We start from the raw sequence: 14779 nt of genomic DNA on the forward strand, positions 1-14779 counted from the left end.
AATACGGACGGATCATTTATTATTTTATTTAGTTATAATTATCGTATCGAAAGATGCTAAAAAAACATTCTTATAGAGATGGAGCCTAAATGCATGACATTGAAGCAATAAAAGTATGTCTGATGTTTGAAGCTTTCACGGTTGTTTTTTATCGTAGTAGATTTTTGGGTTTGCACCGTGTGTCCTTATTCGAAACCTCGAGTAAAGAAGGAAGGACACACGGTGGAAACCGAAAAATCTACTACGATAAAGTATTTTATTTATTTATTTATTTAAGAATACAAAACATTGTGGACATAAAAAATCTAAATTCAAGACGTACACAACATGAGATTACATTATAAGTCAAACATTACCCTTACAAGAGAGAAGAGAATATAGAAAAAATATATATATATAATAACAAAAAAAAAAAAAAATCAAAACATACTTAAGTACAATTTAATACAGAAAAATATAATTTTTGAGAACGAAAAATATACAATTTTATACAGAAAAATACTGTTTCAAAAATAAAATGCAAAGTACATCATTGAAAATGTCTATGTCTTTAGGGAGCGCATTTATTAGTCTTGCCCCCCTCGCTAATGGTGCCTGATAGGCTTGACACGAGGAAACGGTTCCAATCCAGAATAAATCATAGCTGCGACCACGTAGGTAATTGACAGGCGCATGGAAATTCAAATTCATTGGGACACCAGGATTGGAAACCATCCCTCGCGATATTGATTAAGTTAGCTACAAAGTGACTTCATATAGCAGCGCATCTATTCTATACACAATACTATTTACGGCAGCTAAATAGGGTAGGACAGTATCGAATTATTAACACTTATTGTAACAATTACAATAAGTTAGCCGTCTGAACTGTCAAAACTGTCTATCTCGGTCTAAAATGTATCATAGCCAAGAGATGTGCTGTTAAAACATAGCACTAATTGTAACAATTATAACTAAACTATTTAATTCAGATATAAAATATTTTATTCAGGTTCATTTAAGAGAACTTTACACTTCTACTATGACATTCCATTAGAATTTTAGATTCATCCAAAAAGTTAATTACATACATAATTCTATGCGCAGATATTTTCAAAATAAGTAGGTACCTACTTACTGTTGAACATTAAAATTCAGAGATTGGATAGTGTGTAATTAAATTCGACTTCAATTTGACATTTCACGCATCTCACATAGTATTGTCACATCAAAGCAGACATTTGAATATAGGATGTACCATGTAACACTTAATAAATACCCGTGGAAAGATATTTCCTCGACAATTTTATTTAGGCAACCAAAAGCAAAAGAATTATTTAAAATTATCGAGAAATCTCGGAAACTAGGTATCTATTTGGGAACTACTGCAATAGGGTCTGCTTCCACAGAAAAAAAATCTGAAAATATTACAGCAGTATACAGCATACATACATACATAATATGCGATACATACCTACATGAATAATTTGCAATACTTATATTGTACTTAAAAATATATTTTCTTTAAAACGATATGATGTCGGTTACGTGTATTATTTTTAATCTATTTTCGTCCGAATACTATTTTATAATAATATGCACTATATCAATATATGGATCTCGAGAAAAATGACAGATTTCAGTGGGTCTATTCCAGGGTTAGCGAACCTTTTTACGTACGCGTGCCAAAATTTCCCAGATATTTTTTTTTTGACTGTCTGACGTGCCGAGCAGTTTTTCGAGTAGTTCGAGCAGGAAAAAATGAAAAAGTAGCTGCAAGAATTCTATTAAAAAGTTCAAAAATAAGTAATAGAGTTCTTGAATATTAATTACTATGATAATTAGGTACTTAGTTTGGTTCTTTGCGCACAAATTGTCGCCAAAATTGCTCGGATTAGATAAGACATCCTCTTCGCGACGCGGCTCCCCCGCCGCCTGACGCATTAAACCTAAGGACCGATCTATGCAATTTCAATTAATTACAATGCTATTGCGCATTGTATAAAAAATAGCAGGCAAATCCTTTTCAAGATGATCATTACGTTTAATGTACCTACTTAAATGTACAATATTACATAGGTCGGTCCTTAGGATCGGGCAATTAAAAATAAAAATATTCAATCAACAAACCTTATGAAATTAATACTTTGGACGCTGAAGACGCACATGCGCGTAATGACCAGGCGGCCTTTCGATGTAATTAACATGCATTTTAAAGGTGCTAATTAAAAAATCATTATATAGTCAGCATCGAATGAGTTAATTATCGGCAGTCATTCAAATATAATAACTGCTCGTTATTTTGCCTCAAAAATAATCTCTAAAAATAGAAAACCGAGAAGTGATGGAGAATATAATATGAATGAAGAGTGGTTTAAATGCTTCCACGATCTCTTTGAGAATTTTGAAAATAACAGAAGATTTGAAGACAAAAATATCCAAAGAATAAAAGATATGCCTTCGGCTAGAAATACGGTGGAAGATAGAACACCAAGAACTCAATTTTAATCTTTAACTTTTTAATGGAATTCTTAAAAAAAACTTTTTTTCGCCATGAAAAACTGCTTGGGACGGCAGACGATCGAAAAATATTATTTGGGAAATTTTGGCACGCGTTCGTAAAAAGGTTCGCCATCCCTGAACTAGTAAATAAGGCGGGTGGAATGATTGTTTTTTTGTTTTTAAATATGGAATGAAAATTGAAATCGGATTATGCACACGATTATCAGAAATATTATTCTGTCGTGTGATCGATCAAACATTTCTTTATTGCCGTGGATAATCGGAAAATCAGCTCATGCCTAGCAAGTTTCATTGGATGTGCCCTTTGCCTACTTTCTTGCTATCAATAATTAATTAATTACTACTACCGGCTGTTTCCAAAATAGATCGCGTGTTGTTACACAATAAAAATGCAATTATTTATCTTATGATTATTTAGTAAACAAGGAATACAGTGATTACTGATTATACTGTGGAGCGAAGTTATACAATGAATGTTTATACGAATTCTAGCGATAAAGGGGTAAGGAAAAACTTTGTAGGTGGATAGCCATAGTCTGTATACAATTATGTATTAAAGATACATAATAATATTGGGAACCACGATTACAAAAGTATTTAAATAAAAGATAATGAAGAAAATAAACCTTTTCATATACCAGTAAATACAAACCGAAGCACTCTAAACTTTTTGGTAGTGGAGTAACATTGGATACCTACCAACATATTTTTAGGAAGGGACGTATTTTGAAAATTTGGCTTGATTAGATATATCGCCTCAAAGACGTACGTACCCAGGGAAGTTTTACTTTTATAATAATATTTGTAGCAAAATTGGATGAAGGAATTAAACGTGCCGTAGTGATTTGGGTAGATCGTGAGGAATCCGGGTGGAGGCTGTTTTATAAGTTTTAAAGTAGGATATACTCGTACCTAAATAATATTGAGCTCTCAGCTTTGAAATCTACGAAATTCACCGGTAAACTTGTTTTAGCACCAAAGCTTAAAAAGCAAAAAAAGCCCTTGAACCGGAACGCTAAAAAAGTTCTCGACTTTGGTAAGAAAACCTTTTGTTAATCTCAAAACGGATTCGGCCAGCAGACAAAATGGTTTGCGCCGAGTGAAATAAAAAAAAATAAGAGATATTTCCAGTCAATCTCCAGAATTCAATACAAACAAATCTCAAATTCACAAGAATTTTTAATTATTGAATTCAAGTAACGAAAAAAGTCGAGAAACCACCAGCTCTAACTGCATTATAAAATATCATTGATCTACGCTGCAGCGGGGATTTAAATATAACGATAAAAAATGTGCATCAAAATTAAAACAAATTTCTCTTCCTAAGGGAGTATCTGGCATTTACATATTTAATTTAATATACCAACATATCCTGGACCCTTACAAACAATGAGATGAATGCCGCCAACTCAAGAGAATATTAAGCTTACCCACGATAACAAATTTAGTTTTAAGTTGTAAAATAATAGGTATATAATCCTAATCATAACGGTTACGTTAGCGAATTTGTGTGAACGAATAGGTACGTATTATATTATATCTTAATCCATATAATTTCGCATTATTAGGTCATAAGCACACCCATAAATTTCCAATTACTTTAAAAATCAATACGAAAGATTTATTTACTACGAGCAATATTTTTTTAAATTGCATAATCAAACGGTTCCGCAAGCATGATTGCTTGATGTGTGCAAAATTACTTAGTTACAGTCGTTTTTATGGATATACGACCATAAATCGTCAGGTGGTCGAATTTAGAACTAAGCACTAGAGATGGGAAAACTGGTCGATTTTGAAGACTAAGTACCTATACTAAATACCAGTATAAAAAATACTTAGTATAGAAACTTGTTCCAAAATACTTACTAGGAATTGGGATACTATATAGAGTGTTTGGCGTACGTATGCGACAAAAGTTTCATACTCAACTGAAACTAAAATCAACTCTATATTAGTATTTGAAATACGTATCGGCTCACGGAACTCAGACTGTGTATCGGCTTCAATAAAATCGCTAAAAATACGCTGAGCTCCGCTTGTCGAAAAGTCCCATTTATTATAAAATTAATTAATAAAAAAAAAAAAAAAAATTATAAAATTAACACATTTTAAATTTATGAGTTGTTTTTCTGTTAGGTTACGATATTCTTGTTAATAAAAATGAATAACAGTGATTTTTTTCAAAATTTTAAACATGTTTTGAACGGTTATATAACAAGCCTAACCATGTGCGTCATCTCACCACTGTGCCGTGACACAAAATTTATGACATATTATTCAAACATTCGAACGCAATAGACTAATAAATTAAAATATACCCATATTCAAGTGCCATTTCGTTCGCGTGCATTTAATGTCAATAGTGTTGAAAGTCTACTAACTGGCGAGTGCACAGAACAGCGACTCGCGATGTCATCATCATAAGTTTTTTGGAATAAGTTTATTGGGCCACACATACTGAGTATGGGTAGTTTCATCCGAAACTTGAGTACACAAACCGGTGACAGTATTTCCAACTCATCTCTACTAAGCACATCACAGAATAATTGTGCTTTGCCATGCTAGCATGTGGCGCCCTCACTAAGCAGACAACTTATAGGTACCTACTGGTGGATCTATAATACCGAATTATTTACTATTCTTGTTGTCGGTCTCGTATCGTGTGAGTAGGCAGGTGATGAATTGCTTAAGGGAGCCACATTCTAACGGGAGGACAAATTGACGAAGGAATGCAAACAATACAACTTTTTACAAGATTCCAGAGATGATGACAAAAAATTTGCCTTCGGCACTAACCAAACACCTTTTTCTTGAACGTTGAAAACAGCCACATATAAATAAATTCTGCTTAATAGTAACACTCGTGGTGGAAACGTAAGGCACTCCAAGTTCAGTCCTGGTGAGGTCACAGTACATGAATGTGATTTTTTCATTACATTACTGCCATTGTCAGTTGAAGTGTTAAAAAGAAAAGATTTTTTTAAATACCTAGGTTCAACTCCTTCAAGCCTTAAGAGGGAGGGTTGTACATACAGAGGCACCTAGCGGAAAAATACGAAGCCTGCAATTTGAGACATTTTTTTGATAATTTACAATTTCAACTATATTAATTAATAAATATGTAGGTATCTGAAAATATTAAAAAGATTTTTTTTAAGTCAAAGATAAACTTACAATAAAATTTATATTTTTATAAAAATCGATGTTTTTTAAAATAAATATAAAAAAATATTAAAACGATGATTTAGTCAAAAATCTACACGACGAAAGATTGAAAACTAATTTTTAATAATAAATAATATGATCATAAAATTTAATATAATGTAATAATAATGTAACTGGGGAATTAAATATGTATTAACAAATTCACATTTTTTTTATAATTTTATTGTAAGTTTATCTTTGACTTAAAAAAATCTTTTTATTGTTTTCAGATACGTATTTATTAATTAATACAGTTGAAATTGTAAATTATCAAAAAAATGTCTCAATTTGCAGGCTTTGTATTTTTCCAGTAGGTGCCTCTGTAGGTACAACACTCCCCCTTAATATGTATCAGTCAGGCAAAGTCCTGCAGGAATTTACAAAAGTGAAAGGTTCCGCCAAGCGAAAAACGTTGGGAATAACTGCCGTACATCCACGAAACATACCTATATGTTCTATGATTCTACGGTCATTCTACGGCAAACTCACCTGTGTTTTAGTTTCCACACGGATAATATCCATAGGTGACGTTCGTCCTCTCACAACTCCTAGAGTACATGCCAAGACAGGATTAGGTGCATATGGTTCGCTGTCAACAAAGAAAATACACATTAAATATCAGATCGACATAGCATTTCAAAAATCAAGTACTGACTACCCATGCACCCAGGGGTAAATATAATCAGTCAAGTATGAATCAAGGCTATTAATATGTTATTAAGTATATTATGTGAAATCAAATAATACATCGTTATGGGTTTGTTCTCCCTAGGTACAGAACTAACCTGCCATCGGTAATGCCAATTGGGAGGGTAATAATTGTGTTCAATCAAATCGCTTTAGATATTTGATAGATTCCATTTACGCGAGGTGAGTTTATTTAGGTGAACGTAGTTTTATATGTTTTTAATATCTATTTAGTTCTCCCGGAGTGCCGGATGTACTTTTTAGAATATTTGTTTACTCATTATCTATCGTATATTATTATTTAAACAGTTAACATTGATTTTTTTTGTCATGACGTGAATGCTTTAAATTTGTAATTTGTCATGTTCATTATAATATTATGTAAAATAAATAAATTTGAATTTATGAGAAGTGTACTTATTGACTAATATATATATATATATATATATTATATAATTTATTGTACATTCGTAGACATAATCCCACATTGAAATTAATGGCGCCACCAAACGACAAGGCCCTCCACCACACCCGGAAAATCACGGAACCCTGCGTTTGATATGAAGCATCAGTATTTTTTGTGACTGGGATTGTCTCTGGAACAGTCACAGCCGTACACAAGTATGCTTTGAATGAATTCACACGACTGTAAGTTAAGGCCTATGGGTTCATTCGTAAGAATCAAATTTGACGTAAGAGCCACAACAAAATAGCAATACGCGGAGCGCGCATAAAAAAACAAACAGCGTCTCTGGGAGTAGATACGAAATCAGAGGTTTTAAAAGTGTTGAATTAATAATATTTTTTTTCCTAACAAATTTTATAAACATTTTTGTGGTAGGTAGAATAAATTATAAGAATAAAAATAGTAGACCTCCAAATAAGAACCTCATATTATTGATATGCTGAATTTGTGAAGTGACACCTTTTCTTGAACCTATCATATTGTGGGTTCAAATTCAAATATTTTTCAAAAAAAAATCTAATACTTATGTATGTTTCTGAGGTGTTTCAAATTGGTATATTATTTATATATATCGGTGTGTATGAATACAAAAGTTATTCATTTTTTCATGAGCTCACATTACAAATTATAAGTTTAAAACATTCACAAGATGCATAAAAGATTTCTGTTATTATTGCGTTTTTATTGAATTATAAAAACATGACTCATAAAAGAAAGCAATTCAATGAATATTTACAACTTTTTACAATTTTTTTTAAATTTATTACGCAACAATCAAGATTTAAGAAACCATTATTATAATAACGTGTATTTGACGGCAGTACGTTTTGGTCACCGCGGAGGATTTCGGAACATTAGTGTGTATAGAAAATTAATAATTGGTTCTTTAATTAGTGTACAGGCTTAACGGTATGTAATGTGTTAGAATAACTATTATAAATTATTATTTTTTATTATTTTTTATTTTTTTTTCTTTTCTATTGATAGCATCTAATATAATTATGATATTGAGGGTTTCTTATATCCATCGACCGTGTTAGTCTAGGATCAATGAGTTCAGGCAATATACAATTCATATAAATCTTGTCAGTTGTGATGTAAAGAGTAATATTGTTTTTATTATTCAATGAACTAGGTTCTTACCTCAATATATTTTTTACTTGTGTTAAATAATTACTAATAAATGCCTAAGGTGATTCCATTCAATTCAACTCGGCATTAAATATATTAAATTCTAATGGATTTAAGTTTTGTACTATTTCATTTGAGTCGTTTTATGCGATCCTGGTTTCGCCTTTCGACATCGTCAGGCACTATGCGCACTCATCAAATACACACTGACAACGAAAGCAGCTAATTCTCACTTAACAATAAATTAATACAATAAAGTAAGGTAAAAACTTTAACACCTACCCACGAAAGAGAAGAGCACGTAGCCGTACAGAATAATTGTATAAAATCTATTTAATACAATACTGCTGAAACTAATTATACAAGTGCACAAATGAATAATTTATTTTTGACTGTTCCCACGACTGGTGTTTTTGGGAAATATTCATGCTCAAGTAATAAAATTATTCGCCGTGTTTTGACCATTTCCCTCCAACCGGCGGAAAAATATTTTTCAAGTTGGTACATACGTCAGTCATGGAATTCCGCCTTCAGAAGTACTTATTTATGATTGGTGCTTCTATGGGCAAGTTGTATAGGCTCTATAATCTGATGTCGATTCTTTCCTTTTTTTACGGGAAGTGGATATTAACCACCTGCTTAACCTTATTATGTACACGCTCCGAGCCCTGCATCCGAAAACAACATGTGGAATTTACAGAACCGGGATACGAACGATTTCAATTGTAGCAATCATCACTCTATTACCACCTGCATCTGTCACAAGCCGGAAGCATGTCAACACAATTTCAAATCAGTCAATTTCATGATTTATTAAATGTTCAGATATTGCCAGAATAAATCCTGAAACTTGAATTTGCGGTTGAATAAATGGTAATGTTTTATCGATCTGTTCTGAACACGAATGATGCTTGACCTGTACCGGAACCCAAGCATTCACATTCTAATGACAATTTAGCTGTATCATCTACCTACACGTTATAATGCATGTGTAAAAAATAGATCGCATCAATTTATTATTGCACTTAGTAAGGGAGTCAAATTATTAAATTATTCAGAATGTTTAGATCAGGGGTCGAGGATCAGGATTTAAAAAAATTACATTCATTAACTGAAAACGTTCGAAGAAAGGATCGAATGTATTCTGACAAAAACCCTCATATGTTTTGTTATTAAAAATTAAATAATACCATTTTCCAAAACCTGAAGTAGATATAATATTCTCAATAAAATGCTTCAGTAATAATTCAATCAGTTTTATAGATTATATAGTGACGTATTATATTTAGGTACCTATCAACATCACGTGCGTCTTTTAAATATTTTTAGTAATTCTTGACTTGAGAGATATTTACTAATTAAAGTGCTTATTTTTGTCTCCGTTTAAGTCTGGGACGGGTTAATATTATTTTAAATAAATATTTTTTCCAAAAATCTCCCCGACACCTGGTTTAGACCAGGGGTTCACAATATTTTTCGTCAATTTTGAAATCAAAAATATTTGACGGGCCGCCCTTTTGTAAATGTTTTTTGTTTTTAAAAATATTTCATAGTGTAAACTTTTAACTAAATATACATTATTATTACTTACTCTTATTAATATACTAGAAAATAATATTTTTTTCACCATGTGATTTATGCAATTGTTTGTTTGAAACTAAATTCTGCAATCTAGGCTCAAAATTTCTGGACCATTCATTGTTGCCAGAGGATATTTAATTGTAAATATATTTTTTTAATATTCGATATGAAGAATAAAAAATTATACTTACAGATTTAACATAACTCTTGCGGGATACATCAAATGGTCACGCGGGACATAATTGGCCCGCTGGACACACTTTGTGAACCCCTGGTTTAGATGCACAGCCACAAAAAAAACGTGTATGTCGTGTAAACGTGTAAATTAAAAAAAAATGAATATGCTATTATCAGTGGCGTGCGGTCCAGAGGTGCTGTGTGTGCGGCGCATATCTTAATTATTAGAAGATATTCATATTATGATAGTATAAATATATCCCCAAAACCAATAAATAAATTCGATTACATTCTCTATAAAAGCAAATGTACTGCAATGTGGGACTTTATGTTGATAGTATCTTTTTCATGCTGTGCAAACAGTTCCCTATTATTTATATGTATTGTTTTTTTTTTTTTTATTATTTTATGTATTGTTAACGTATTATTTCATTAGAAATTATTGACAGCGCCAATACATTAATTTGTTTTGAAAATCAATCATCGATTAGTCAATAGAAATAATGCATCTCAAAGTTGGAATACCCGACATGATGAAAAATGCCATAGTTATCTCAAAATATCACTAGTAATTTCAATATAGACATGCTTTTCAAGATAATGCGCAATCACAAAAGACACAGATTTTACTTAACATATTAAAGCCGCGTTGACACGGTCCAAGTACGATCCAAGTACACTTGGACCGAGTGCCATCCAAGTGCACTCTTAAGCCGCGTTGACACGGTCCAAGTACGATCCAAGTAGACTTGGATAGGAATAATTAGTATGAAGATGTCTCATCCAAGTGACAGCTTCATACTATTTATTCCTATCCAAGTTAACTTGGATGGCACTCGATCCAAGTACACTTGGACCGAATGCCATCTAAGTGCGCTCGTATGTGACATCTTCATACTAATTATTCCCATCCAAGCTATTTGGACCGCGTCCTACTCATCCAAGTTAACTTGGATAGGAATAAATAGTATGGAGCTGTCACTTGGATAGGAATAAATAGTATGAAGCTGTCACTTGGATGAGACATCTTCATACTAATTATTCCTATCCAAGTCTACTTGGATCGTACTTGGACCGTGTCAAGGCGGCTTTATGAGAGATCTTCATACTAATTATTCCTATCCAAGCTACTTGGACCGCGTCCTACTCATCCAAGTTAACTTGGATAGGAATAATTAGTATGAAGCTGTCACTTGGATAGCACTCGATCCAAGTGTACTTGGACCGTGTCAACGCGGTTTAAATAAGAAACTGTAGACCCATGGTAAAATGATTCTAGCTTTACAATTTATATGATCACATCGAAGCATTTATGCAAAAGACCTCATGATTTGTGAGTAAAATAATATCATTAAAGAAGAATATTTTATTAACATCAAATGTGAATAAAAATATGAAAAAGTCGTTGATGCATTTAAAAAGTATTCCTCCATATTAGAAGATACGAAAAAAATGCCCAAAGATTTTTACGTTTAGAACAATTAAGAATAGTCACCACGAATTATCATTAATTGGAAATGGAGTTTCAAAATAGTTACATACATCGGTGAAATATATTTTCCAACTTAATTTACATATAGAAATCATTTTTCGTAATGTTTTAAGCAACTATTTATTATTTTTGAAGATTGTGAAAAATATTTATTTTATTATTTATCGAACATATTACTATTTATGAAAAAAGAATAGGCATAATCTTTGACACACACGTAGAAAAAAACCATCCCTGTTAAGCCTCAATTATATTGAGCTTATTTACGAGCTGTTTATTGGCGAATTTAAAAGCGGGCGATTCAGCTACTGCTAAAACTTTCCATTCGCTGAGAAGCCACAATCCAGTGACTATTTTGACGAAACGTAGTTCGTTTTTTTACCGGGAGGTTGGTACTGCGCTCTACTGCGCAGACGCAGTAGGCCCACACGCCGGCGTGTAGCGTGTAAAGTTGACCGGCTTTCAACTTTTCTCGGTAGAGTGTTTACAACCTGCTGATTAGCTTATTCGATGATTACACTGGGCGACTTTACAGGCAGGTTGTAAATTCGCCAATAAACAGCTCGTAAAGAAGCTCAATGTAATTGAGGCTTTATAGATATAACAATAACAAGAATAGAGATATAATTATTTGTGATAATAATACACCTGATAAAAAAACAAGCTTGTTGAAACATAATTATATAAATAAATAATTACCTACCTATTATGAGAGTAAACCACAAAATAATCTATACTAAACTGACCTGATAAAACTAAGATTGGGAAGTTATGTATTTTAATACATTAATTATTATTGTACAGAATCAAACTAAGTGATAAACATTGTTATCCAATTATAAAGTAATCTAAATTTAATAGCCATATAATTATTTTATGTTCCCCACAACATAGCTACCTACATACATTAATAAAAGTTTGACCATTCACTTGCCTATTTTTGTTCTCCAATAGAGGGATCGCTTAGTTTTACATTTAAAAAGGCTCATACTAAAATAATGATTACCAAAATAATTCATAAATTCTAAAAGAATTTATTTATGTTTGTTTAATGAAATATCGGATTGAATTATTAAAGAAAATTAAGCAACTTGGACTAATGTAAATATCTGGTTTGTGGCCATAGGATCCAACCTCTACTTTGCATTATGAAAACAACATAGCCAACCAAACGTTGTACCTACATATGCGAGCATTGGTATGTGCAAAAGTGAAATGTTCATTGAATGAAGTGATGTTAATTGAAAACAATAAATTAAATTAAAAAAGTGAAGATGACATATTTGATTACTTCAGATATTTTTACTATTTACTTAAATAGTATTACAATAGAAACCCGTACATACTTAAGTTTTCTTTTTAAATCTAAAAATAGTAAAACGGGTGATCAAAATACAGATGGGTTTCTATTGTAATAATTTGTTGTGAATAAAAAAATATCTGAAATAATCAAATATGTAGATCGTTTTCACTGTTATTTTTGAATATTTTAATTCTTTCTTAATGGTTCAGTTGTCTATGCTCCTGCCAGAAAGTATAGAGATTGGTGCCGATGACCACGGGACGAGATATTATGTACGTCTGTTCCGTTGTACCCCAAGAAAAACAATGTTTGTGCACTTTCATCATTTAGTATATGTACTAATACACAATAATCTAAGAGTAAAGAAATAAAAATTTAAATGAGATGTACTTACATAATATGTACCTAATTAAATAAATTAAAAACATATTAAGTAAAATAGAAATCAAGTACACTGCAAAAAGTTCAGGTAATTGTGCTGCAGGTGCCCGTATGAGCTTTTATGATTTTTTTTTAACGAAAACAGTTTATTCCATGTAGACAATTATACTAAATACCTTTTTCTGTTGGCGCAGAAGCTTTTCGATCCAATAAGTAAGTGTTGATTTAAAATTTGAAATTTTCATACATTTTATGCATCATTATCACAAACTAAGATTATATTAGGTTGGGGTAGGTTAGGTTTGGTTTGGTCTAAAAAGTTATAAAATCTCATGCGGACATCTGCGGCGTATTTACCAAAGTTCATTTCTGTAGACTGTAATGCTTGAGTGCCTGAACGAAGGTATTGAATATATAGACGAATAATTATAAAGATAATAAATTGTTAGTATTGCAGAACGCACTATAAGTTCGATTTGCTTATAAAGTGTACGTAAAAAGTGTCTCAATTTTCAATATTATATATTGTGTCGAGAGGGGACATGAAACTAGATCATACTCAAGAGCTCGGCTTACTGGTGCTATAAAAACTAAATGGCCATAGATATTTCAATTTGAGTCAAGTTTAATACCTAGATGAAGTAAAATTTCAATACTCTCATAATAATAGGATTAAATTTAGTGATTTATTCGACATCATTGAATTAAATTAGACAATAAGTAAATTTTACCTGTAAAGGTGGCATATCGTTCGTGCTAATCCATTTCCTGACCCGCACGGAATAATCCCAATGGTGAGTTCTTCCATGACCTGCTGCCAGTCGGGGCGTTCGAAGATCCCATTAATGACTTCAAAGAATATTCCATCACCCCCTACAGCAATTATCCCTCTCCAATTATAAATATTCTTTTGCCTTATAAATTCCCTGGCATAATTGGCATGTTTTGTCACCTGAAGATCATAAGGCACTTCTGCTTCAGTCAATATGGGCGACACCCTCTGCTGGAAGAACTCGCGAGCTTTCCCTGGCCCGGATTTGGGATTCAGCAAGATAAGCAACTTCCGCTCGTCGTTCGGAGGAGACGTGTAATTAACAGGAAGTTTATTAATTAAACATTTTATTGCGGCGCGCCATTTCTGGGCTTCTTTATTATTATCGTCGTATTTATCGAACGATCTAAATCTTAATGTTATCGTAGTCCTTTCGCGTTTACCACCACGTCGATTTCGTTTTAAAATATAGGCGTAAATATATAAATATGCACTGACATCCGCTTCGTCTTGCTCTCCGCTATTCTCCTCGACAACCTTTAGAGGCTGTGGGCCAGGAAGGGAACTGCACACGCACGATGCAGATCCTGCGTGCTTCCGTTTGCTTCTCATACACCTGCATCCTATTATATCTTGTATTAAAATGGTTTGTTCCTTCGTTGTTCCATTACATTCTTTCGAAAGGCATAATCCCTTGTCAGTTAGAAGAACTTTGAACACGGTATTCTTTTTAGATAAAATATAAAATGTCTCCTCTAGGTATATCTCAACCTTCGAGTCATTACAATCACTTGGTTCCATGTGAAATACACTCCCATTTTTACCCGCATCTGCCATTACTTTACTACCGCGCACGACCGCTTTGACTTGCAATGCAACTGACAGTTCGAGCTCAAAGCCAAAGCAGAAAATTAAAAGACAAATCTGACAGTGCGTATCTCTAGTCTAGTGTTGTCAACTTGTTTTCTGGTATGTATTAATTAATATTGCCACGTTGCGTTTACATTAATTTAATTTCCCTACATTCAGTAAACAGACGTCATCAAGCTAAAAAATACCAATGTACCTATTTATTTATTG

The 14779-nt window shown here is 32.5% G+C and overlaps 1 protein-coding gene across 1 annotated transcript in view; it reads right to left on the reverse strand.

Moving 5' to 3' along the window:
* Positions 1–14677, reverse strand: part of LOC147063506 (sphingosine kinase 1-like) — a 53696-nt gene extending 39019 nt beyond the window's left edge. The window contains exons 1-2 of the mRNA XM_085959706.1: positions 13659–14677; positions 6199–6298 (exon numbers count right to left, since the gene is read on the reverse strand). Of these exons, the coding sequence (XP_085815832.1) occupies positions 6199–6298; positions 13659–14536 (978 nt within the window). The 5' untranslated portion in view covers positions 14537–14677. The remainder of the gene's footprint in view (positions 1–6198; positions 6299–13658) is intronic.
* Positions 14678–14779: the final 102 nt, after the last annotated feature.

The sequence above is a fragment of the Rhyacophila brunnea genome, unplaced genomic scaffold (assembly GCF_057557595.1).
Source record: "Rhyacophila brunnea isolate RB1 unplaced genomic scaffold, BYU_Rbru_1.0 scaffold_9, whole genome shotgun sequence".
Taxonomy (NCBI): Eukaryota; Metazoa; Arthropoda; class Insecta; order Trichoptera; family Rhyacophilidae; genus Rhyacophila; species Rhyacophila brunnea.